This window comes from Nyctibius grandis, chromosome Z (assembly GCF_013368605.1).
Source record: "Nyctibius grandis isolate bNycGra1 chromosome Z, bNycGra1.pri, whole genome shotgun sequence".
Taxonomy (NCBI): Eukaryota; Metazoa; Chordata; class Aves; order Nyctibiiformes; family Nyctibiidae; genus Nyctibius; species Nyctibius grandis.
The window spans coordinates 44,833,124-44,861,019 of record NC_090695.1 but is presented as its reverse complement, the minus strand read 5'-3'; the positions used below and the strand labels follow the sequence as shown (position 1 = coordinate 44,861,019).

The 27,896-nt window shown below is 43.1% G+C and overlaps 1 protein-coding gene across 5 annotated transcripts in view; it reads right to left on the bottom strand.

The window, feature by feature from the left end:
• Window positions 1-27,896, bottom strand: part of LOC137676901 (transducin-like enhancer protein 4) — a 102,082-nt gene that overhangs the window by 21,193 nt on the left and 52,993 nt on the right. For 4 of the 5 annotated variants that reach the window (XM_068423997.1, XM_068424000.1, XM_068424001.1 and 1 more), the window contains 2 exons: window positions 23,091-23,295; window positions 22,651-22,667 (listed from right to left, as the gene is read on the bottom strand). In XM_068423997.1, the coding sequence (XP_068280098.1) occupies window positions 22,651-22,667; window positions 23,091-23,295 (222 nt within the window). The remainder of the gene's footprint in view (window positions 1-22,650; window positions 22,668-23,090; window positions 23,296-27,896) is intronic. The other variant, XM_068423998.1, reaches the window with a different exon arrangement.

Sequence of the window (27,896 nt, the reverse complement as noted above, 5' to 3'; positions counted from 1 at the left end):
TAAATATTGAATTTAATTGATGGTAACACAACCCACGCATTGTCAAACATCCTCCCCTTTAATCCACAGAGTAATTCACCTGATCCATTCTCCATTCACCACCCCGCACTTCAATCCCCTCCCTTTGAACAGACCCCAAACCAAGACCACATGCTTCAGCACACAGCAGAGCAGGTAATTTGGACAGAGTGGAAAGATTTGCAAGAAGGTGTTAAGGCACAAATTGCTACTGGTATAGACAATACAGCGGGTGAGCTCCAGGGCATATGCAGGCTGCAAAGGAATTCTGCCCCTAACATCCCAGAAAAGACCAGGGCTCCCAGATAACAACCGCACAAGTGTGGAAACGTTACCAGACACAGAAACCATGCTGCTGGCATTTTAGAAAATAAATGCCAAAATCCAGGACAAATCTGCATGTTGGTTATCACAGCGTACAAACCCCTAAATGTTACTTTAACCAAAATCAGACACACTAAAACGGAGATGTCAAAGGCCACCGAGAGATTCAGACGAATTCGGAAATCTGAGGAACAGAGCAGTGCCAAGGAAACGCAGAACTGCAGCTCTCCTCTCCTCAAATATTTATTTGGGGTCCCAATTACTGATCTTTCATGCTATTTCCTTCAGCAGAGGCCTGAAACAGTTTGAGCACCTCTAGCAAAATAGAAACAGAAACAGAGAGGAGAGTATTGGGAGAAGTTAACTGGGGAGAAAGAGCGAGGGAGAGCATGCAGTCACAGGATAAGAGAAAAAGCTCAACCAGACGGAGCATTCAACGCAGCAATTTAATTGGGGGCTCACCACCATGAAAGGGAGAGAGCAGGATACCCACCAGCCTGCATTACGGGCTTTGCTTCAGCGGCGTGCCACGACACAAGGAAAAGCAGCAGCGCTCCGTGACCATTCTTCAGAAGTTGATGATGGACACTCACAGAAAATTCCCAACGTCCAACATATCTCCAGAATATTAACACTAATTACATTTTCATAGGAACTGAATTTAAACAGAATACACAAGCTAATTCGGTTAGTTTTCAGAATAGTAAGACAACACTAAAGAGGGAATGTTTTATGGTAGTCATTTAAAGGCCTGTGTCAGTATGCTTTACACTTTGTTAAAAAATATCTGCAAGAATCACAAAATCCCCCTGAAGAATAACTGCCTTCTGCTTAGAGCCCTCTTTTCAGACTGAGAGCCACGGTAAAACTGTTATGTTTTCACTTTGCACAGTGATTAAAACGGACTGTACGGCACTGAGCCAAGCTGAACGCAAACACTTTCCTGCAGCGGCTCAAGCCACAGGGGTTATAAAAATCTTGTCAGTACCAGCAACAGAGGTTAGGACGTAAAAAATACACACACCTACACCCTGCCCCGATTTTCCATGTTAAAGTAGTAATGATCAGGCTTTAAGCGTTGCCTTCTCTGGGGATAGCTAAGTGGATTCACTTTTCATGTGGCAAGTCCTAACAACTTTCTCCTGGGATTTATGTTCCCTATCTAATTCTTCATTTTGACCAGAAGGATATAACCTAGCACTAATTAGCCTTTTTCTGTTGCTTTAAAATCACAGAGATCATGTCTGAAGACAGTCCCACGAGACACTCAATTTAGCTGCTTTCAATCAGGTACCGTGCCCCAATGCCCCACATTTTTAGTTTTGGTTATATCTAACATAAGCTGTATTCATGGCAAAGGCATCAGTTTTGAGTTTTCACATTTCTGTTCCCTTCCAATCTATCCATATGTATCAACCCTTCAGGGAAAAACACTTTCATTTTCTTTCCTTCTGCCTGTTTGTCTCTAAAGGATTTCATAGTGTTTTGCTGCAGAGATGACCTAGGAGACGGTAAGAAAACAAAGCAAATTATTGTTTTAACTGAACACTTCATGGATAGAGCAGACTATCTCTTTCGACACTTTCTGACTTGTTCTCTCCCTTTCTCCCATTTTTAATCTTATTTGTTCCAGACTTGATCAGTACAAAAGTGATGGGAAAAGAGGTAGCCTTCAAGAGGCTACCATGATTACAAAAAGCACGCTAAAATTCAATAAAAACATTCACTCCACATCCTGGTTGCTTCAATCAGCAGAAACATGTTCACATGTTTTTCTCAGGTATTAACTAAGAGACTGGCAATTCACTCGTCTCCTTCCCTGTCAGATCTTGTGTAGCTTCTGAAGACTCAATATATTTTATGCTTTTCTAGTACCCTACATGATTTAGGAAGCCAGAACCACTACTAAGTGCCCAGTGAAAACAGAATTAATTATCCAACCAGTCTCTCAATTGGCCAGGTGGACAAAACATGGCTGGGTGCTATTAAATATTTGCAAATTCCACTTCATGCTGATTCTGAAGAAAAACATTCTCTCAGCCATCTATAAAAATATCTTCCAGAAAGAAATCTTTGAGCACTACTGGTTCGCCTCTCTGCCCAAATAACATCCAAGCCCATTATATCTGCCTCACTTCATCTACACTCACTTACTTGTGTTCCCAAGACCCTTGTTCAGGAAATTATTCCATTTCCTATTCAGGAAAGCACTCGAGCAGATGCCAGATTTGAGGCACACACTTTGATCTCAGGAAAGTCACAAGGCAGATAAAGAAATCAGAGGAATGTACATACGTGCTGCACTTTAGATGCCTACTGCATGCTACCCTGAATCTAGACCCCAGCCGGCTGCAAAAATAATTGTCCCCACTCTCATTCTTCAAATCAAGCACTCTGGTAAGCGGAATGGATGGATGAGAACACAGATCCTGCAGTCAGCCTTAAAGCAGTTACATCAGTACATAATAGCACATTATATGTACAACACCTACTTTGAAGACTGAAAAAATAGAACACACAGTCCTTTCTGCCAGATTTTTAGATGCATTACAATTCCTGGACATCCTAGAGCTTTGCCAAGAGAAGCAGTAGTAATTTTTTACTTTTCTGGGCCTTTTATTATTTATATTAAGACAGGTCACGCTGTTAATTTTTTAAACTTTAAAAGCACAATCAAATACTAACTTCAGGCTGGCTGGAAATGTTTTAATGTCAGCAATGAGCAGCCAATACATTTTTAATTCAGGCTAGAGGAGAGGAAAAGCTAAAATCTCCCTCTTGCACTCCCCCTACACTCTGCCAAGTAGTTAAGTGTGATAACTGGCATGCACACCCATGACCTTCTGTTCTATCCAAATGAGTTATCTTAGACAATTTGTGAAGACTGTTCTCTCTCATTTAAGTACTTCATAATACAATCCATCTTTCCCTCTGCTTTTGTTAAGGGAAGACTACAGTAATCCCCCTAAAACAGCATTCTGGCAAATGCTCCTAAATTATTTAATTCACTAGGTTCAACTTTACTGTTACAATCATTTTCAAGGAAGACAGGTATAATACATTATCATTATAGCTATACAATCCTGAGTTGAATTTTCCTTGGCTGAATTCCTAACACTTTAATGCTGAAATTGATCTGTTTTAAAAACATCATGTGAAAGGTTTTTTAAATACCATACATGCTCAAGCTCTTTATTTTAAATGGTTTAGAAATGAGCTGGCAGAAACAGAAGGAAAGAAAAAAGTCTTATGTTCTCTAATCTAGTATTAAGTACATTTTAAAGAACAGGCATGTTTCCAAACAAACTATTCCAGTGTACAAATTACCCAGCAGGGATGGAGATAACAGCACCTATGGTGTGGGTTTAGATCTGAGAATAAATTGTCATTTCATCAAGGTTGTCTAGGAAACCATTTTTAAAATTTATTTATAAAACAAAATAAAATATGTTTATTTCCATTTGGGATGCCTCTAGAGAAGCTGGCAAGTAACAAGTTTATTAAAATGACAAGTTCAAGGTACTTTTTTCTTGACTGTAAATAACCTCCCTGGGAGCCAATTCAGAGTATGGAGATCAAAGTCCCAAGCAGCACTACAAAATCAGGAGTTACAGGGTTAAGGGAAAGCCTCCCCAGGCTTCCTCAATATGGAACACTTCCTGTAGCCATCATTCACTCACGTAGTGCAACAGCAAAGACAAGCATTTTTAGACTTGCTTTGGAGAAAGTTAAAAACCAACACCCATATTTTAATGGACACCTAACCAAGCAGCTTGATTTTATGCACAGTCAGGAATTATTTTAATTCTTAAGACTGATCCAGCTGAGACTGAAGCAGTCAGATGGAAAGAAGGCAAAAGAGGAGCTGGGAAGGATGCATGGGACAACTTGTAACATGGGTTTCTCAGTTGGTTATTAGATCCGAGATTGCAGCGCTTTCTCAGTGCATTTCCTCTCCTTAGTAGCTGCCAAGACCGTAACTTTTCAAGGCAGAAGTCTGAATAGCTAGCAAAGTGTTTCCTAATGAAGGCTTGACTACTATGATGATCTCTGCACACACTATCTTCAAATCTGACATCAACGTAGGGCACGCTTGACCTAATGAGTGATAACGGATATAAGTCCTTTTTCTTATTTTACTTGCTATTTGATCTGGGTGTGAGCTGTCCTAGGGGTTGAGAAATTCTTTGCCTGTGAGCTGTCCTAGGGGTTGAGAAATCCTTTATCATACTAGCCTGATAGCTGTCCTAGGGGTCGAGAAATTCTTTAAATTCTTTATCTTATCAGCCTGATGCATAAATTAACTGCCTAAGCATATCTCAATAGAACAAGCTGCAGAACATTAAGGTTGTGCAAAACCCAGCAAGAACTGGTCCTGTGGTTTGACTGAGAGCCAAGATGTTACCACGCCTGTGCAAGAAGGAAAGGTGAGAAGTGCACAGAAAGGAAGACATACAGCCTTCATCCCCGAGACCCCGGCCCACGACCATCAGGAGGAACTGCGCATGCGCGACCAGGAGGAGTTAAAGGCGGAGACTATGGAAATGATCTCCTGGAACTTATTATAATAAAGACCGCCTTCTCAGGGAAAGTCATGAATATGTATAGGCATCCTTGAAATGATGAATATGTAACACTTTGCTACATAAATACAAGCTAATTAAGGTGCGCACGACTTTGGTGGGACTATGCCTCCGTGCTGCCCAGCGCTGAATAAACATACCTACTTTACAACCCTGCCGGTTGTGGAGTCTGTTTTCCGCACGTCATGAGTGAGTGGGGAGTTTACATCGAGTACACAAAGCACTGCCAGCAAGGGCCTAGCTAGAATTTAAGAGGCTGAGTTGTAAGTCACACCACTGTTTACTAACCAACATCTGGGTTGCTCGAGCAACAGCAGACTTTGTTCCCTTGCAACGCCACCTTGCTTACTCAGTAATGAGCTAAATCCTGCCCTAAGACAGGGAAAATCTTGAATTTTGAAGTGGGTCTTCATTACCGCTTCGTACTATGACTGGGATAGATTCTGCCCAGTCTGCTCCTCTCCATTTCACTGTCCTTCCCTGCCCCTTATATTACAGGGTGGGAGGTGAATGAAAGGCTTTCAGCATTTGTTGTGACTGGTAAAACCATCAGACTGTTCATTGTGCATAGACTTTAGTTCTGACAGTAAATATTAATTTCCATTTAAAGACACCTAGAGCACCAGATGCAGCCCTTACAGTGAGAAAGTGTAACAAGCTCTTTCACAGCAGGCACAATTGTATCCGGAGCTCCAGCCCACAGATGGAAATCCTTCTTTTCCTGCCTACATGCTCTCCCCACAGGGCGCTTGCACTGCTGACAAAATTCACATTCCCATATCCACCTCTGGGGCTGCTCCCTCCGCAGCAGCACCTGAGGAGGAAGCCTGGGAGAGTCCTCCAGCTGTGCAGCAGCCCACACTTGGCACCTTGCTAGCTGGAAGCGGAGCACTGTGCCCACAATCCTGATCCACGGCTGAACAATCTTGCTTCACTCCACAACTGAAAAGTCTTGCTCCATGTATGGAAATCGGCAGAGCCCTGCTAGCGTGGCCCCGGGCCAGAGGTAACGTAATGGGGAGAAGCTCAGGCACAGTGCTGGGCTGTCAGTCATGCTGCTGGTGGGTAGTGTGCTACCAAGATGGGTTAGCATTAGCCCTGGGGTTTTGGTGGCGTGGTGTATATATGCTGCGTGATGGCTGGTTAACCTGGGGGGATGCTGCACGTGTACTCCCCTTGCTGTGACCCTCCCAACAGCGCAGTGGGCTTCCACTGATTTGGCGAAATCTACAAACCTGTGCGGTACTGAAGGATCCATACCCTACACAAGAGCAATGTAATTGAACGCCAAGGAAGGATGGATATTCAACCAAAGCTTCTTTTCTGAAAAAACATACACAGATTAGGTAGTCAACTGAAACTAGAATTAGCCGAAAAGGACTGAGCTGGCAAACTAGCTCACATGAACCACCACCAGAAAGAAGCATGCTTGCACTTGCCATGAATGGTACTCAAATCCACCGAGAGGTTTTAAAAGGGAAAATTAGGTAAAAATGGATCACAAGGTAACGCGGACGCCTGAGCAAAAACTAAAACTGGAAAGGGTGGAAAACTGTGTTTATATTTGGAAAACCTAGGTTCAGTAGTCTGCTCTTTCGTCTGATCGTGTGAAGTCAATTAACCCTCTTGATGTCTCAGTTCATGATCTATAAAATAGGGATAATTTCAGAAGCCTAGAGAACGTTTCTTTCCCTTACAGGGTTGTTGTAAGGATTAATGTATTGAAGAATTGGAGGTACTCCAGTATCCCAGTATCAGAGGGATGGATCCACTAAAGTGGATCCTAGACTGAAATGGAAAAATAAGAGAGAGCAAAAAAAAAATGAATTAGTCTCCCTTGTATCAGCAAAAACACAACTAGATGACTACAGTAATCCAACTACTATAACAGAGTGCCTATACCAAAATCCAGAAACTAAGATGTGTACGAACAATTCTTTAGCCTATTTGTAGTTTGCATAAATCTCTAGCACACAGACACAGGAAATGTAAAAGAGGAAACACTTCTGCATCATATGTAAAACTGTCATCAGCTAAACTCACGAGAACCTAAAGCCACTACATCTGAGATGCAACTAACTTAATACTCTGAACAAAATTTCAAGAAGAAAATACTGCTGGTTGTTGTTGCTGTTGTTTTTTAAATTACCCACGGGTAACAAAATTAACCAGGAAATGTGCTATCTGCAAGCTTGTCTTTGAAATTATTTTTCTCAAATTAACCTTATGTATTTAAAATGTGAACAAAGTCAAACTTGCAGCTGCCTAATAAACTCAAACCTGTACTTCAGAATGTGTAAGGCCTTCTCAAAGACAGCCAGATGTCAGATAAACTGCCTTGATTTAAAAAATGCAGAGCCAGTCTTCCCATCAGTCACTCCTTTTACTATAACCCACCAAGTACGCAGTCTTTTATTGCTTTGTGCTATGCAGTGTTTGCACTTACAACACTCCATGAATAAGAAAAACAAACAGGGTGTGTGCTTATCTGATTGAAATCCAATGTAAATTATATGCAAAATAGGTGCAGCCCACTGGCTCATGGCAAGTTGCCAGTAAAGACCTTCTGTGCTGAAGGTTGTGCACCACTGATTTAGGGCATCATCTCTCTGTCATGCTTCTACTTCTGTCTCATTATTTTACAGTTTCCTATGCTACATTATTGAATGCTCTTTCCCATCTACACTCTCATTTATAATTGACCAGTTTTGCACTCCATTCGTACTATCTGACACCAGGCTATGCAAAAAAATTTTGCACTGTGATGCATAATTACTTTGCAATTTGGGCGAGTCCAATCCAATCTCAGCCTATGTAGTACACCACTTCTCTCTCTCCTTGCTCCTGTAATCATTTAAAACTATTGTTACTCCAACGCAAATTCTTTCCAGAAGCACTTTCCTGCTTCCAGGTCTCTGCTTCCTGAAATTCATGCCTTCTCCTGGTAAAGCACAGCTTGGGGCCCTCCTTACAGGTCTGCAAGAAAAGCAGATTAGCCTAAGGAGCTAGCTCTGTGTGACCACACACAGGGGAAAGTGCATTTCACATTAAATCAGAAAACTATCCAAGCTTGATTAAAAAGCATCCAGGCAATGCCACAGAACATCCACAAGTTATTTTTTCTGAATTCTTGCACAATTTAGATGATCCAAAACTGGATTTCCCAAATGCTGTGCACACATGATTACAGAATATATTTGTTTTGATTGGGCTTTAAGTCCCTGCTTTTCAGAGATTTCTCATTTTTCCTTCATTCAAGATTGAAATTTGCTATGAGAATTTCTTTAGCCCCCTGTGGAATTGTTCAGTATATTCCCCAAAGAGGGAGACAAAAAGAACTGGGGATTCATCATGCACAAGCTGATATTTACTACTCCCAGTACATGTTTGCTGGAAATAGCTTGGTATTTCTTCACTTGATTTTAATATTTGTAGGATTAATAATAAATTCAGGCCCTGATCCCACAGTATTTAACATCTGGGCAAAACGCTTCTTGCTGACATCCACAGGGCTGTGGTTTGGCACAACAAACATGCTGCATGTTACAAGAAACTTCAGCAACGGCAGCAGTAAAAGGCAATTTCTTCCTTATCTCTTTCTGTGCATCCCTTCTTATTGTGAAGAGACTAGGAACAAAAGGGAAATAAGAAAAAAAATCACAGATGACTGCTCAAAGTGGGTCCATAAACGTCACTATTACCTTGCTACTGTGGCATTTGGTTTTAGGACAACTTGAAGCTGCATGAAGGCAGGTGACAAAATACCTGCATATGACAACTTCGGTGCTCCGAAACTGTGTGAACACCTCAGATACCAGCAGATGCACATGCTATAGCAGAGGCAAGGAATATCTTTGTATGCCTTCAGACAGAAATACAAAACCGTGTCTTCTCCTTTCATCGCAGTGGTGTCCTCACCCCTGTGAACTCTGTTTGCCACTTTCTAGTTGACCTGCACAACACTCTGAGGTTGATTGCTACAGGAAAACTATAGTCAGAACAACAAATATGAAGCATCTCTCCTGCCAAGTGGTAAGACCTTCCAGATCATACACTAACTTCCTCCATGACTGGCCAAGGTAACCATATTTCACAACACACTAAATGTATTAAGGGTCCCAAGCAAACAATGCTCAGGCCCAAAACTCAAGAGCCAGAGATGGCTAGAATAAACTTGCAGCTCCTCCAGGGCCAATACTGCCTTTTCACCAAAGATATCCTAATGTGACTCTATTCTTCTGCCTCTATTCTCTGCCATCACTCAAGACAGACTTGCAAAAGAAAGAAGCAATGACAAAACCGTGAGTCAGATAGAGGTAAAAAGGTTAGTCTCTGGAAGCCAGAAACCACAAGGACAGGCACCTAAGACACGTATTTTTAAATGCTTTCTTTCCCTCTCCTGCTTCTCTTCCTGGAACACTAAATGCTAAATGAAACCATCTTACAGAAGGACAGCCGTTTCCCCTCTGTGCTCAATCATTCCAGTCACACTATGTTGTCCAGTAACCTGCATTGATAATTCCTCATGAATAAAATGCCAACTTTATCATCCACAGCTATGTTGTTGTCATGCTTTTGCTATTTCGCTAAAAATACCATTAATTTTCTGGCTTCACAACAGCTGAGCTACTCCCCATTTGAATATACAAAAGAGTATTTTGTTTAAACCAAATTAAAAGCGTTCCAGTAAATGACTTCAATTTTGCTGGCTATACTACTTAGTGTATACTGTTCTATTTAATCCCCTCTTTTCTCAACTCTACCCCTTCTACCTCCCCCTCCTTTTCTTTCTTTTTTTTTTTTTTTACCTCCCCTTTCATTGTCACACTTAATCCTTTCATGCCAGGAACTGGATTTGCCCAGCAAGACATCCACAGTCAGAAAGAGATTCAAAGACATGGTGCCAAAGAGTTAAGGCAATGGTGAAATTGCCTCCGCACTGTTTTTATTCACCTGTGTTTTCCAAAACATATTTAGCAGTAAGGAAAGGAAGGGAAAGGGGAGGGGGAAGCACTCAAATGCTGAACACACCTTCCATTTCCCATCCAGATAACTGTCGACATTCCCCATTTAAGTTGGAATGAAAACCACCATTACTGCCAAGCCCTCCTGGCATCTCACCACTTTATTTGTTCCCATTTGTATCTAATGCTTTTGTCAACAGTTCAACAAAAGTCAAAGCAAACAACCTACTACAAACACTGGGGGTAACAGCAACAAGCATGAATCCTTCACAATTATCCAGCCCAGCTGCTCAGTGCCTGTCCAGGCTGCTTTCATTTACAACAGTGTCAACAAAAGGCTGAAACCCAATAACTAGGTGGGTCAATACTACCAGTGTAAACCCTCCGGAGAAGGAAATGCTGTTGTCCTGCTTAACTGCTTCAGCAAACATGCAGATAATTCAGTTAGATAGACAAGTGCTTGCCTAATCATTTGTTGTGTGAATTATTCAAGGATTTCCCGTAAACTACTAAACAATGGCTCTTCATATATTTCAGAGGAACCACCAGATGTCCAACAGGAGAAGAGGAAACATTCCGCAAATTCTGACCCAACAGAGGACAATGGCAACCTATGATCTTGGAAAGTGTTAATGTTCAGAGGATTAATGCCTTCCTACACCACGCTTCTGGTGTCACTGTACAGACAGCAAACATCTTTTAACATACCAGTGCTAGGCACCCATTGGTCTACTAGCTGCCTGATCTTTATATAGCATAATCAAGGCTGCTGCCTACGATTTACCTTCCTCTTTTTTTCATGTGAGTTGTAAAAGAGTTCTTACAGAGAATATGTAAAATGTGGATAAAATAAGCACAGTCGTTAGTCAGGTGGATGCAGAGAGGAAACACACATTTATTCCCACATCTCTCTCCCCCTCCTCTCCTCCCCATGCTCATTTGATCTCTTAATCACCCACCTTAGCGTTTCTTTCTCCACAGCCCCAAGGTGAATGTTCACATGCTTTTCTCCAGAGGTTTCAAGAGGGTCCATGTTCACACTTTCAAAGAGCAGGGCAAACCAGTCATGCAGCATAGAACCAAGCGCGCTAGGCATTACACCTTTTACTTCAGTTGCCTCTTTAGTGTGGTAAATAGTCACCTCCAGATGTCTGCTTCCTCGTTTGTGTTGGCTTTTGTCACAACCGTATAATTACATTAACATACTCTTTTTAAACTTTAAGTAAACTTTAAGAAAATGGGCAAATTACGTAACAATTGGCAAGAACAACCCTGCATATGAACAAATGGTTTTCCTAAGACCAGTTTACATATGCATCACAGTGCAATCTTGGATGGATATGCATCTTGAGCCAGAACACAGTATCAAGTACACTTATAAATATTTTATTTTTGACATCTACAGTAGCAGTTGTGCATGCTGAACAACTAGTATTCCAGAGAGAATCCATGGCAGTTTAAAACTTCGCAAAATAGTTAAGAGAAATTATGTCTGTCTGTCAAATTAAAGCACATATTTTTGGTTTTATAATTAGAATCTGTAACATACTTTGTTTGTAAAACAAGCGGTTTTACAGTGATTGCACTGTAGCAATCTCTGGAGTTGTGTGTCGTCAACATAAAGAGCCTTCTTCAATCAAATAAAGTTTTCTTCCTCTTTCTGTCCAAAACAATTAGGAAACACTTGTCTACTAAGTGGCCGCAGCTCCATCATTTCATGATCACCGCAGCTTGTAGTGCCCACTTCAGCCCTGCTCGACTTGGTGGGAAACTTCAGTTAAATTTGCTGTCATAAATCAAGTTATTGCTATTTGCAATGCTAAGTTTATCAGTATTAGCAGGACTAACAGTCATTAGCAGTATTTGCAAAATGGTTTAGGGTCCATGGAGACCAAAGGCACAACAGAGAGGTACTATAGCGCAGAAAACATTTGATATCAAAAGGGTTGCAACTTGAACAGATTAACTGGGAAAAACCTGCACAGTCTGATGCTAGATACTCTAAAAAGAACATGGAAGACAGACAACACAGACAAAAATGTCTCCTCTTCCTCATCCCCTGGAGCAGGAAGAAGGGTCCAAAAATGGCACCTCCAGCCTTTGCCATGGCTGGTGGCAACACAGTTACCAGAAAACCTTCGTGAAGCATGCTAGAATCCTACAGAAGGTCTGCTAAATACTTAGCTGCTTTCAAATACCTGCAGTGTGATGTAAAGCTTTTTAGGCTACCTAGGTGATGAGCACACAGGACTTTTTATAAAGGCACCAAACCGACCCTGGACAGGCTGCCTTCATGCTGAAAGCAGGGTGCCTTTGCTACTCTCAATGCCAATTATGCATCGTGACAGGGCACTTGGAAAGATACTATACTTCAAGGGAATGGCAGAGAAAGGGTTTCTCTCACCCCACAAGGTTTACTGTAATTGATTTTAAAGGGATTATTTTAAAATTATTCAGACATTGAATTCCTCTCATATTCTGCAGTTATGGGACAGCAAAGCTCATTACAAAATAATATTTGCAGGTCATTGCAATAAACTCTTTTCTTGGAGCAGAGGAGGAAAAGCAAAACATTCATTTCCTTGAGGGCTAAACTAAATTGCAGTTTGGTATTTTTAAAAGAAGTAAGAGAGATGGGCGAGAAATACAGCATCAACAGGTATGGTTTCAGCAAACATATCAAGGAGAGACAGGAAATATAAACACACAGCTATAATTACTGCAAGCCAAATACAATGATTTCCTCATGCCTCGTGTTGCAACATCACAACGCAAAGCTTCACCTTATTTAGGTCAGCATTGGCTTTTCAACTCAATGCAAGCAATGATATCTATACAGTCTGGCCACTTCGTTATTAAAATAAAATGAGCAAAGGATTCAGAAATACGTTGCTGTAGCTGCCAAGTTTTGTATTGTGTGTGGTCTGTGTCAAGCTCATGCCACACATCCCTGCGGACAACCCTTCTTCTGGGGTAGGTGTGATCAGGAGGCACCTCTCCTGGCCCTTCTTCCTTATACCCACACTACACCTCTACAGCACACACGAACCTGACAAAACAGGGCACCTCCAGCAAAATCAGTGTTATTATTTACTTTGACCTGTTGAGATTAATATAGTAAAGAAAGTACTGTAGGCCCTCTTTCAAAAAACACAGTGGCTTGAAATATGCCAGCCTCACTCCACGGAGAAACTACGACCGACCGATCACCCTGTGAACGAAAAAAGGAACAAACGGTGTCAAAATTTTTCCCTTCTCCCTCCCCTCCGCCCCACTTACTCATAAGTACGCATTAAGGAAAACTCCCACAGCTGCATTCACTGCCTCTCGAGAGGCAGAAAAACAGAGGTACAGCTGTGCCTGCTAATATTCGTATGCAAACAAGTAGCGTCCGACTGGCTGCAACACCTCACTTAAAAGCACCTCGGTACTCTTTGATAATCTCGCCGCTCAAAAAGAAGTGATACAGAGCGATCTGCCGCCCTCTTAATGCAATTAGCAGATTAAAGCGGCATTTCACTTCCAATACTTCATCAGAACGCTGATTGCACCCAGCGTCCGCCGGTGACACGGCATACGCAGTGTTCCCCCTACAGTCCTCCGGCAGACTCGGTGCGGAGCGGCGGGCCGAGCCCCGCGCTCGCAGCCAGCGCCTGGCGCGGCGCCCGCCCGCACACAGCGTCCGCAGCCCGCGGCGCCGCGGGGCGGGGGCAGGAAACCCGCGCACGACCCCCGCGCTGGCGCGCTCGGTAGCTGCTCTGGGAGGCAGAGGGAACTACCGTCCCCCGGGTTTTGCCTCTCCCCGGCGCAGCTGCGGCCGGGCCTCCTGCCGCGTCGGCTGTCACGCTGCTGGTTTTTGTCACGCGTCTCTATTTTGCGGTTTGCGTCAGACCAGCTATCCCTCGACTTCTGTTTCCACTACAATCCGGTGAGAGCGAAGCACGGGAGCGGTGAAGTCCAGTAAACTGTGGTACGGACACCAGTGCTTACTTCAGTTTTCCCCTCGGATTATTTTTTTAACGGCAGACCGACAAGCCCCATAACACCTCAACTTAGGATAATTTTTTTTTATTCATTCCCCCGTGCAGCCAGAAGCAAGCTAATAGCATCCCAGCGAGAGCACCGTCAGGCCGAGTCCCTCCACCACGGGAAGTGCTGCCGGGAGGGACCCGGCTTCAGCCCCTCTGCCAGGCACTGGGGGCATCCCTGGGGGATCTTCCAGCTCAGCCCCCGCCGCTGCCCGCCAGCGCGGCCCCGCCGGTGCCAAGGAAAGAACACACTAAAAAAGATTAATTCACAGATGTTCATGCATTTCACACACAGGGTGCCCTGTGGTCCGTTGCCAGGGCAACGGGAGACCACCGGCGTGTGCTTTATTGGCTTTATGAAGTGCCTCTCGGGGGCTATAGTCCGAGAAATGCTGCATGATAATCGTCAGGCTTTTCAGAAGCTGTGTTTTGTGTTTATCCACATTTAACCCTCTGAGTGTTATTAAGAGCATCACTATGCATGTCTGGCACACCGAGGAAAGGAAAGCGGAGACAAGGAGTGGGGGGGACACCCACATGGTCTCCGCTCCCAGCCTAGAAACCCTGGAAAACGCATCCTCGGTGCCTGCTCCTGCCTGCCCAGCATTGAAGTTTTCGCCCACAGACCGCAGGTAAGCTGGTTCCCAGGCTGTGGTAGTGCAGGGCTCTGCACAGCAGGGTCTGGGGACAAAACTGACACCGGCAAGTGCAAAGGCGGCACAAATGTCACGTTAGACTACTGATGGCAGGCACAACATGTTTTCTCAGTAACTTTGAAAGAAGGCAAAGAAAAAAACCAGCCCACCAACTTCCTAGACACATGACAAGAAAAACCACACTCTCATTTTGAATCCCAACATGTGACACCAGCAAGCCAGCCACACTGAAACCTTCACCACAGCCCCTCCAAAGCTGCGGTCCCTGTGAAAAACGAAAAGGAAAATCCCGTGTCCAGACGATGCTCAGTCTCGCAGTGCCACGGGCTACAACATCATCTATAAATTCACACAAACGAGCCGGAGCAATAAGCCGCCCAAGACTCGGCTGCTCCGCCTCCCCCATCGCCCACTTCTCATCGTCTCCTCGCTCCAGGCCGGCATCCGGATCTCCTCTGGCTATCCTCTCAGCGGCTGAGGCAGGGCTGGGGATGGAGGGACGGGGGTAAAATCACAAATGCCATGACGCCCCAAGCAGCAGCAGCTGCCACCGACATCAAGTGCTAATCCAGCAGGAGAGGAGAGGGAGAAAGCCAGGGTGGCAGAGGGGATCAATAGAAGAAACGGCTTGCATTCAGGCTTGCAGGAGAAAGAGTACGCAGAGACAATAATTTCCTGGGAAAAGCTAAAGCCTAACGAGAATTTACTCTGCCTCCTTTATTCAGACAACCAACCCTTTTGTGGCAGGGGCTTCCTGAGTGACAGGAACCCAGGGCCTCTTAATAGGATTTCCATATTATTTCCAACACCTGCCTAGAAGTTATTTGTTTACATTGAAGGAGGCAAGATTCTCAGATCACACATCTGCTTCTGGTTCAGGCATATCTTAGGAAACCATCTAGAAAGAAGCTTTGTTGCTATGGAGACATATTTATTTTCTTCCCTTAGCTGGCTGAAAAACATTAGCATTTCCAATTTTTTTTCTTCAAAAGGCCAAATGTCGCTCAAGAAAACACAGAACTTTTCAAATTGCTATGCAGAATGGGCTAATCGAGCTTTAGATATTTAATTAATTATTCGACTCAATTAGAGCTGTACCGGAGAGACACAGTGTAACTTTCCCGCAAATTCCCCTCAATGGCCGATTCCTGCTGGCCAGCCTAATTGCTTCTTCCCTCAAAGCACAGCTAAAACTTTGTAATTCATGATGCACTGAACAATCTTGCATAACAACTTTGGAATCAGTCAGACTATTCATTTCCTTCAACTTCTTCTAAAATCAACCTAGGAGACTGACAACACTTTGACTAGGAATATGCTTCTTTCCCAGTGCCCGGGAAGAGACAGGAAGAGCAATACAAATATTAATATAAATATTAACCTACTACTAGCATTCGGTGACTTTAGCCAGAGGACAGAAACTTCCAGTGCATGTCATGCAAGTCGCTGATGACAGAAGGCAATCTGTCCTTCTTCCCTCCCTTTAGTAGATAATCAGCATGCCTAAGGAATCCATTGATTTGCATAAAAATAAGGGATGTTTCAAGTTACTTTGGATCTAAGGGTTTTAAAGACAACTCAAAATATAAACACTAAGTGCTCAATACAACAGCAAAAAAAAAAAATGTATCACAGTGTCAACAGAAATCTAGGCAAAAATCAGGCATCTAGTTTGTGTCCTGCTTTGACAAAAATTGGTAAGTATTGTTTATTTTCTCCCATTACTTTGACTAACACCTATCTAACCCGACCTGCAAACATCATGTTCTTTATTCCAGACACGTTCACCATGAGTAAACTGGTGTAAGCCACGAATGCCAGCATCCAAAGTATGATTTTAATTGCACACTTACAATGAGGAAAGCTTCAAAAGAGATAATAAATTCATTCCCTCCCCTTCCTTCTTTTTCCCCAGCTATTACACTGTCAAAGCCTTTGCGCTGAAGAAGACCTTTCCACCCACCTCCTCACCCCAGCAAACTTCCTCTTCCTACTCTACGACATGAAGTCAAAATCCCGTGTTATCAACATCACAGTCTGTTGCCATGGAAATAATTAGACATGACTGCTCAGGTTAGAATTTACAGCCCATGTAAGCGTTTGCCTCCTGGGTGAAGAGAGCATCTGGAGAGAGAACATTTGAATTACCTTCATTCACCAAGTGGCAAAATAAAGTTTGATAGTGAGAAGCACTGCAGGACTTCGTCCAAATGTGGGCACACCACCAAATAACAGTTACCCTGTGGTAACTGTCAAAAGGGTGCAAGGTAAGAGGCCAGTGTACAGTTAATACACAGAAGAGGGAAAAAAAGGCTATTGGGTAAAGGAGGTGAAGCCATCAAAATTGGCAGAAGCAGCTAATTCTTTGATACCGGAGTACGTGCTGTTACTTTCATATGAATACTCTACACTAAATTAAAATTCCCAGACGACCTCATTAAAAAGGCAAATGATGTGACACTGAACTAAAGAAAGAAATGCAAAACTCAGTTCAGGGTGGGGAGGGGGGAGCAGAGAAAAGAAGAAAAAAACGCATCAGGGAGATATATAGCTGAGGTTCCGTTTTGTGTTCAAAAAGTGTTAAAAATGACAGGGCTTGAATGACATGCTACAAGTCTAGCCATGAAAAGGTTATTAAGAAAAAAAAGCAGTGCCAAAAAAATCGGCTCCGTAAAATAGACGGAGACAACAAACAGGACCCTGCTAATTAATATTTGTTCTGCTTCAGACGACAGTTACTGGATGAGACTGCAACAAACAAGCACGTCTCACCCAATCACATCATTAATCCATTCACGTTCACCACCTGAGGACCAGCAATGCCCCACAGATATTTATTCATCTGTTCCACAAACAAACAATTACAACACATTTTCTGGAATTAGGGCACCTGTTACATTCGCACAGCTTACACGCCCAGAGGCAGATATCAATTAATACTGAAAAAATTACTGTATCGCAAGCCAACAGAAGTTACTCATTATATTTTGATAACGCTACCCCCAAAACACCCACAAAGATCAAAAAACACAACTCTTACAGAACAAAGTTTAGTTCAAATATGCTTAGCTTAAAACTACCACTTTACCATTACGAAAAGCAAAATACTCTCAACACCTTGTTTCCGAACGGAGCAAGACACAAGCAGAATCCACAACATGACTGTGAAACGTTTGGATTTTAACAAGCCTGTGAAGTGCTTTTCAGCTGAATAGTACTGAAGTGGCAAAATAAGAAAATGATCAGGAAATAAATTCTGTAACTTTCTTTAGGCATGTAACAGATAACTAAGTTTCTTTAGCTCATTAAATACATACTGAATGCAAAGATGTTTGGCAGGACACTCATGCACTAGAGGAAGTCTCATTTAAAAGAAACCTGACAATTAAGACAAAGTCCACAGCAATACATCACAACAGTTCATGCGGTGTTCCTCTACCAGCAGAAGAACAAAGCCTGAGCAATGTAATTACATCTGATAATATCCAAAAGTCTTATATGTTGGGCATTTTAATTTTAAACTACCCTGCTCTTTCTAAAAGCATTACACTCATACAACTTTCCTTTTTCTTAAAAGCATCAAATTACAGCTGCAGGAGTAAGCAGCTTACTCTTACTTACATACTAAATGACCAGAGGTCTAAACACTTAATAGTGGCTAACAGCTCGAGAAGCTAAATTGAGCAGCACTGGAGCACCTGCCACCACAAACGTAAATGGAACATGGGAATCGCACCCGTCCACTTTCCCTGTATCTGCCACACATGTAATTATTAGCCTTCACACAGATTAAGGCAAAAGTAATCTTATTGCTAAACCCACTTGAATTTGCCCTGACAGACTTCTCCTTAGTTCACTTGCATGTTGGACAGAAATTCATCGCAAAACTGCATTTGATATGCTATTTCAGATCCTTTCATTTAAAACACTTTTTTTTTTTCCAGAGGAATCTCAAACAAGCTATTTTATTTCTGCACAAGACTGCAGCTTTTAATTACTGGCACTTCTTGCTGCTGAAACAGTAACCCCCAGCATCAAAATGAACAGAGTCTCCACTGCGTTGGCAAGTCTTACTATGGGCACAGTCTCTGCCCCAAATAATTTACAATTCACATGGCAAAAAAAAAAAAAAAAGGCAATGCACCACATGAGTACAAAGAACAACAGAACAACAGATCTGGATTAACAACAGATGCAGCAAAAAGTTACATGAGTTGAATCCTGTGCAGGAGGCAGCGATTCAGAAGACTCAGAGGTTCCTGAACGACCTGCTCAGGGATGTCCTGGCTACCTCTGGCAGGCCTGCAACCCAGACAGCATCTGGAGGCTCCTTCACTCCAGCTACCACAGCGAGAGCCAAGAAGAGAGATTGCTAGCTCTAGACTCCTTTCTGCCAGGTGGTGCTTTTGCACACAAAATGCTTCCTTAGCTTCTTCAGGTATGTTTTACAGAAGTGACTTTGTTAGGGACCACAGAAACTTTTGCCACATTTGTCCCAGAGAGGGTACCAGGGCTGGGAAGAACGATGACATGCCTCCTGCATCAGCAGTTCTTACACGAGGTGGAAAAATCTTTGCGGGGTGCAATTAGCAAGCAAGAATCCACTGTAGAATAATCCTTTTTTTTTTTTAAAGAAAAAAAAGTTTTACTGCTTTGAAAAGGGAACACACCAAGTCATCTGTGAAAAGCTGCTCGGTTAACTGCAGAGCTGTTTGTCTTTCTGTCTAAACACATTATATTCCCTCTGAGCCCTTAAGCCAGGGCTGCACTTTGAGCACAGCCCTGGCACTTGCCACCCTTCCCTTCACTTTGTCCGCCCTGCAGCCTTGTCGCTGCACAAAGAGCACTCCCGTGAGCCCGTTTACCGCGTCTAGAGTTTTCCCACACTTTGGACTTTGCAAAGAATCCCAAGGACTGAATCCAACACAAAATCAAAGAGCTCCCAAAGCCACCCTTCTCCACGGAGCTTGCTGTGCCAATGCTGATCTGTTATTTAGGCATAGCTCTTGGATAATCTCATGTTATCTGGAAGGTGACTATTTGATTTCAGCAGTGAACTGCTCACACCAGGGAGGTGCTGAGAAGGATGCGAGCCCTGTCTGGCCTACTAGGTAGAAAACACCAGGTTTAGAAGAGGGATGCAAACTGCCTTTTCCCTGGCCTGAACCAGGAGGAGGGTCAGGACCAGCACAGCTAGAGACAGCAAGTTTCACAAAGACAACTGCCCAGAAAATCCAAAGCTCTGGAAGTGGTGTCCAGAATTGGGACACTTCAGCCAAACTCCCTTCTTTGTAGAAATGGGTAGAGTACCTTCGTTATCTGAATCGTACGCTAAAGCGTAAATTTACACTTTATGAGCTATTCTAAAATCTGTCCTGCTTAATAATCTGTATCAGCAAGAAAACACTTTAAAGTGTCTCTCACAATTAAACCCAGGCACAACCTTGTATAAATCAAAATTTTGCTACCATATCAAAACGTTACACTGGGGCTGTATAACATTGCCCATATCCTCATTACATGCTACACTAATTACTACCAGCAGATTCAGAATTTTCTGCACATTAGAGGCTTTTAGAGGAGCTATAAAAAATTTCAGGCACCATTAATTTAAATTTGTATTGAAATTTCCTTTTGACAGATGGCCAAAAATTACTTACTATTTAGAGTACCAGAGCTGCCTGTTTGCACATTAGAAGAGGAAAGGGAAAAATTAAAAGCAAGAAGGAAATTTATGTCACGTTCATTACCTGTTAAATGTTAAGGAGCATTATCCTGCATGAATAAATTATTTCATACAAGCACACAGACTCCAGCTGCTGGCAACTGGCACGTTCTGGCTGACAAAAACCATCTCAAGTCACACAGCACACAATCATAAAAAGCCTCTCTTAAACCAAGAGCCACTTAAGGGAGGACAGATCAATCGAACAAGAGACTAACTGCTACTCTGGGCATCACTGAAAACATTTAAGGAAATTAGCAAACTATTTCACCTTGCAAAGCTGGCAGCAAGCCCCATAATGCTGACACACAAGCCAACTCACAACCTGAACACAGTGCAAGACAAACATGTACTTATCATTTCAAAGTAAATTGGCACAAAGTAGCGATGCCCTCCTCTCCCTCTCGAAGCTGTATGAATAACAGTGCCTTTGAATCATTCCCAGACAAAATCAGCCTTTTTGGTATAAACATTCCCAGTAATACCCATGCCAGTGTAAACACCCTAACATCCCACAGACATCACAGACACAACTAGCATACTTTGATTAGAAACAGCGATTGGCATATACTAGCAGTTCTCTTCATTCACTTTCTTGAGTGAAACGCTCGTGGTTCCATCTGCACAGGTATGCAAACTCGCTAAAGAAACCAGGTGTGTTTGTATTCCCACATTTAGATATCTGCCCTACTTGTTTGGGTGCAGGAAGGAAGCAAATAGACTAAACCTATCTGTTCACAGCGAACAGGGGGTGTTCTAGGGAAATCATCATTAATCTGCGCCTGGCCTTGCCACATAAAGCAATAATCCCAGTTTCTAGCCCTCACGACAAGGAAGCTGAAGTGAAATCTGACGCTGTTGTCCTGTGTTGGCAGATAGACAGCTTCAGTGCCTCTGCTCCTCACAGTAAAAACTGACAGTGCCTGTCAGCTCCTGGTTGTTATGGAGAGCCATGTGGGTAACAGCAAAACTGACAACCATCGGCTCAGTTGCACTTGGCTGGGATGTGGCAGAGTTGCCAGTGGCAGAATGGGCGTGCTGGGGAAGGCTGCAGGACACGTCCCTACCTGGAGCTGCCGGAGAAGCAAATGCATAGCCCCTCGCACGGCAGCCCCAGCCGGACGGGCCTCTGGTGGGGGCAAAGCCTGTGCCGGCACTGTGCTCCTCCAGATGCCTTCTAGGGCACACCAGTAACGTCTGCCTGGCAAGCTTCTGGTAATCTTGTCTAATGCACCCAGGACTCGTGCTGTGAACACCTCTTCTGCCACTTGGCCAAACCCAAGAATAAATTACACCTTCCTACAAAAAGCACCACTAAAAACTTGCCAAATCGGTCGTTAAGTGCTCAGTAAGGTGGGCACAGGTCTTGCCCTTTGTAAGAGAAGCGTATCTCTCACTTCACACTCATCATCACCTGAAAAGGCTTAATCTTATGCTCCTGAAAATTGTGCAAGCCACTCAGGCTCTACTCTGTAACTACATTCAGCTACCTGGAGCTGGGTAGGTAACTACGTAGCTGGCAATGACTGGGTCTGCTGCGAGCTGGTAAGCTGCCAGCATCAGCGAGGAGAGCAGACTGATCCAGGAGAAGGCAGGGCCAAGATGTACCTCCCCACTTGCAGCTTTAAAACCCCAGGAGCCTCCTAGAGACTCTGGTGGCTATCCAGTATGGACAAGCATCCAGGCACATACGCTGAACTGCAGTTGTATGCATTACTGAATGCTCAAAATTACACGAGCCGCAAGGTATGTATTACTTCTCTACTTATAAACACTACCATGCACAGGATGGTGCACACACGTATGCTGCAGAGTCATTCACAGCCTGAAAATTAACTTTTGGAAAAGGAAGGCAGGATTCTCAGTGTGAGTACCACCTTCATCGGGGTAGGAAACAGCAGCTTGCTCCTCTCCAGCTGCTTCGGCAAGGACAGTGGGCAGCACCCCACTTCTTCCCTGTGAGCGATAGAGCTCTCCTTCTGTAACTGCATTATTAGAATATATCAGAATTACAGTTTACGGCCTCCAAATGACTTCAAACTATTGACTAATTCTTTCTCTCTTATAAACTTGGGCAGAGACCCCAGGCAGCCCTCTCCTTGTACCCAGGAACAGCCTCAATGCTGTTCCACCAAACCCACTGGACAGCACGTCGCCTGCAATCCTAGCTGCCCCCCTACTAGCCACTTTCTAAGTGTGATACACAGTTTATGCAGGGCTCTGCTAATCAACACGAGCATCACAACCTGGTTTCACATTGTGACTTTGTCCATCACTCTAAGCCATACTTCAGAAAAACGCAGTGTGCAGCTTTTTCGAGCCACCCCTTACACCTACTAAACAGAGTCCTACCTTGATGGAGTCTCTGTCTGCGTGCAGAGCAGCCCCCATGCACAAGGAGGGGAGGAGGCAGTGGCAGGAGATGAGGAGGTGGGGGAAGAGAGAAAGAAAAGTACTAGTTAGTTTACATAAAATTATACATTTATCATACTCGGAAGAAAGAATCCTGATGTCTGTTAAATAATAAATTGCACAGATGTTAACTTTTCTGTACAGTTAATTATTAATACTGTACTGCCAGTTTTATAAAATCAGATTTCTAGCATTTGAACACAATTTCTGGCTACTGCTAGGTAATAAATACTGAAGCAATTAGCTAGGAATTCTTGTGAAAATTCCTTCCCACCCCCCGGCTTTTTTTTTAAAAAAAGAGTAGAGTTTAAAAAAAAAAAGGAAAGAAGAAAAGACAAAAAAATGAAGCCACACACTCACACTCATCTGGCACCACCTACCTCTTTGGTGATCGTTATCATGGTGCTTCTTCTCATCTTTAATTGGGAGGTGGGACTGCCCCCCCAGCGCACTGGACAGTGCCAGGAGGCCAGCACTGCTGCCAATGGGTGGTATGGCTGGAGGCTGCAAGCCCGAGGGGTGCGGAGTGAGTGGCACGGGAAGACCATGTCCATGTGACAAATGCTGTGCCTGGAGTTGTTGCTGCTGTGAAAAACGAAACACAGATATTGAATTTGTTCAGGGAGCCGGGGGTTGTCCGATTGATCCTGTACATCAAACGTGATTGATCAGATCAACCATGCAACTGATCGATCCAGGTATCAACTCTCACAAACATCTTGGCATTTTAAAAATGTCCATATATTTGGACACAATACAATCGGTAAACTTCAGGCTGAATTAAAAGAACAACAAAAAAAATAAAAAAAAAGAATAAAGGAAAGGAATTTTACAGTTTTGGTGACATTTTTATTTCTCTGACAGAGGTATTACATTTCGCTCTTTCTAGCAGAAACGTACCACATGCAAGTCTGATCAAAACATATGTAACTATAAAAGCAGTTATATAATGCAAAAAAAAAAAAAAAAGCCTGAAAATTGAGAAAATTAGTGTTAAACAGTTCTCCCAGCGCTACTGCACAGCATGCAGTGAGAGTTAATTTGAAAGAGAAAACCTGAATTAACAATCCAGAAAAGGAAACTGGTTGCAGCCACTGTTTTAAGCCCTTTAAGTGTCCTCAGCGGTACTTGAGCAAATTACTAAAGAAAATCTAATGTAGCAAGGCTTGGGTCCTCCTGTAGGCTTGCTCAATAATGCTGAAATAATTGGGCACTCTGTGCACGTTTAGTGATGCTCGAATGAAAAGCTAGAGGCCTGCCCTTGTACTTGTGACAGGTTTATTTGAGTGGGACTGTGATGCATGCACCAGCAACTGCGCTGACAAGAGTTTAAAGTCATTTTTACCAGTACACTGGCAACACATAGAGAAAGCCCTTGAGAGGTTTGAATTGGAGTGCTTGACCTCAACCAGGGCTGCATCAAGCTCTGTGTTATACTAACCATTGTGAGGTAATAAGATTGTTTGTTGCTACTCAATGGGCAGATAGGGGCTAAAAAAACAAAAACAAAAAAAAAAAAAAAACCAAACAGGTGAAAAAGTCACATTAAATACATCCCAAGAGAGGTCTGTTCAAGTCTAAGGCTTGCCCACTAAGCATCCAACTAATTTCTGTTCATACAGTAACTAGATTAGCTCTGAAATTTCCTTTTTGTTTTCAAGCAGTCACTGCTCAGGACTCAGGGTAAATCGAATCAGAAGTCCTCTTGGATTGCTCTCTCCACCCTGCATGTCTGTATACAGGACTTTGGAAGAAGAAGAAATAAAAACTTAACTCGCTTTGCATAAAAACATTCAATTTTAAACTCCTAATTGTGAAGATTCAAGTCCTACTTTTGCTTTTCATTTGAACTTCCCACCTCACAACACAGCTCTTCAATCAATCAACAGACAATATGCTCTTCACTTGATTTTCCCCTCCCCTCCTTAGCATGCATCTTTACATAAGGGTGAGCTGAAAGTTAAAAGACTGCAGGTCACACACAGCATGCTAGGTAACTCGTGCAGCGCACTGCCCACTTGCCTGCCTCAACACCCCCCTGTGAAAGCACAGATCCTTCTCTGACTCTTGGAAATACAACCCAGGTGGTGGAATCAGACTGTCAGCAGCACGCACATGTCATCCGACCCAGATCAATGCCAGTGGAAGGAGGGGAACGATCCAAAAGGAAGGTGAGGGAAAAAAATTTAAAAATACAAAAAAACAGCGAGGGAGAAACGCACGAAAAAGAGAAAACCAGAAAGAAGATTCTTCCAGGTAGAAGTGGGAAGGCTCAATCCTTTCTCTGCTTGTGAACCCCGGTCATTCCAGCAGGTGCTCCTTCTTGTAGAAAGTATCAAACACATTTTGCTTGCTTGATGCTCTTATGGAAGGATGCTTCGTTTCTCAGAATTTTAAATTAACTACAACAAAATGAAGCAAGAGCCAAGAGTGTATTGTTTAGCTTCAGGGTTTGAATGGGGCTGCCTTACAACAAGGGAACAATATGGCATGCCTGATTTAGGGAGAGAGGAGGAGAGTGAGAGAAAGAAAAGGAATGGACAAAATAATCTGTGTTCTGGAGTCTCATTTTAAACAAGGAATTTCCCATTCCTTTTCAAGAACGTGCTGTGAACCACTGCAAGAAGATGCCTGCCTGAATCTGCCAGTGGCTTGAAGAAAAGGCTTTGAGAAAAGCCTGAGAATATCAACAGTGACAGAGCCTTCCCCTTGTTAACTATTTCACCAAAGTGTACCAGGTAAGGGACACTCCTTGCACAACACTACACAATCCGTACAGATCTGCCTACTGACCTACCCAGTTTGCATTATATGACCTCCTCTGTGGATACAGCATGGTTTCCAAAGAGCTTGAAGAAAACTGCACTGCGAATGTAATCCCCTTTTTTACTGCTCTTTGTTGGGAACCTCTTGACATAGCTCAGCAAAGCAGCAGGCACAGACTGCACCTTGGATGTATCAAACATCATTAATGCCTCCCAGACATAATATGGGCATTAAGAGTAGTATGGGTAATGACACCTCAGTGCCTAGCGGCTTGAGATCACCCAGAACAGCATGGCTGGCCCAATCCCTCTTGGCCAAGAACCAACGTGTTTTCACTGCAAGCTGAATTTCAGGGAGCTCTGAAAATAACCATAGAGAGTAGGGGGGGAAAAAAAAAAAAAAGAACCCACAGCCTTCCTGCTGTGTAGAACTTTTCCAAAGAGACCAAGCTCTTCCATGGAAAATGATGGAATGTGAAATCTGGAAAGAACATGGCCCCTAGTGTCACAAAAGTCACTGATACAGCAGAAATGTGGTGCAATTTAGTCACATTGTAATGGCACAAAGAAAACACTTTGGTATGAAAACTAGACTGTTAAATAAATCTAAGCTAACACACATAATTCCAGTATAGCCCTACATGCCTGTGCCACACAGACACGGATAACACTGGGCGTGTTGTTAGACTGGGGTGGGGCAATAAGTTTAACAACAGGAAGAGAATCGTGGACTAGGACTGCATTGGCACAGGAAAGGACTATGAGCTCCTCCAACATGATGAGCAACGTTGTATAGCAAAAGTGAGGCACTGGTCCGAAAACAGAAATGACAAGAATTAAAGTGGAACACTCGGCAGGCTTTTCCTCTCGGACTATAAAAGAGTAAAAAGAAAAAAAGTACATGATCACATAATTAAGCACTGTTTGCTAACAGATGTACTCAAGAACGTAAGGCAAAGTGACAGCTTATCTCTAAATGCTATTTCCAGTCCTTTGAAATCTAGTACTATGTTCAAATGCCCATGACATTCACAGCTTGGTTTTGCTTTTCCACTGCTCATGGGTGTCACTGGTGAGCATCAGCTTCCCAGGTGGCTTGTACACAGCTGCTTGGTTACAGGGAAAGTTATAAAAACATGGGCAATTCCTTAACCCTGGGCATCTGGTTAGTGCTACAAAGTGGTAAAAAAAGGTGGTTTCCTCTAATCATCAAAAAGCCAAAGATATGGAGTAGTAAGACAACTGACAGATACTCTCTCCATACAGAAATCATAGAATCATAGAATGGTTTGGGTTGTAAGGGACCTTAAAGATCATCTTGTTCCAACCCCCCTGCCACAGGCAGGGACACCTTTCCATAGACCAGGTTGCTCAAAGACCCATCCAACCTGGCCTTGAACGCTTTCAGGAAGGGGGCATCCACAGCTTCTCTGGGCAACCTGTTCCAGTGTCTCACTACCCTCACAGTAAAGAATTTCTTCCTAATGTCTAATCCAAATCTACCCTCTTTCAGGTTAAAACCATTCCTCCTCGTCCTGTCACTACTTGCCCTTGTAAAAAGCCCATCTCCTGCTTTCCTGTAGGCCCCCTTCAGGTATTGGAAGGCTGCTATGAGGTCTCCCTTGAGCATTCTCTTCTCCAGGCTGAACAGCCCCAACTCTCTCAGCCTCTCTTCATAGGAGAGGTGCTCCAGCCCTCTCATCATCTTCGTGGCCCTCCTCTGGACTTGCTCCAACAGCTCCATGTCCTTCTTCTGTTGGGGGCCCCAGAGCTGAACGCAATACTCCAGGTGGGGTCTCACAAGAGTGGAGTAAAGGGGCAGAAATATTCCACTATGGAAGAAAGTGTACTTTTGTTTCTGCCTATACCATGAATTTAGATCATAAAATCTGACACAATTTAAAAACTTGCAAGGAAAACCTGAAAATGAGCCAACTGAGCAACCACGTAATTTTTTTGATGTTGCTGTAAGGCTTTCACTTCCCACTCCTCCATCTTCTCTTTAATTTGTTATCCATAGTCATGTTATTTATGAACGCTTAGCATGTGGTTAACTTCAGACAATTCCATCACAGTTGACTACAGTATGTGTAAAGTCAAGCATACGTTTTCAGCACCAATGCAGAATAGGCGAAAACTTGCAAAGGCAGTACACCAGGCTTTATTATGCTGTAAATTTTCCAGAACTATTTAAAAATAAAAACAGCAACAGATAGCTACCAAGAAATATGCCCTACAGAATTGCAAAATAGACCGCAATGTTTTTAAGAAACATCCAACACACAAAAATATAAGAGCAAGGGTAAACCCAGCAATCAGAAAGAAGACAAAAAAGAAGACTGCATCCTTTTTGGTAATAAGTTTAGGAAGATGATCATTTGAATCAGCTCAGTAGTAAAAGCTGAAGTAAACCTTTCAAGA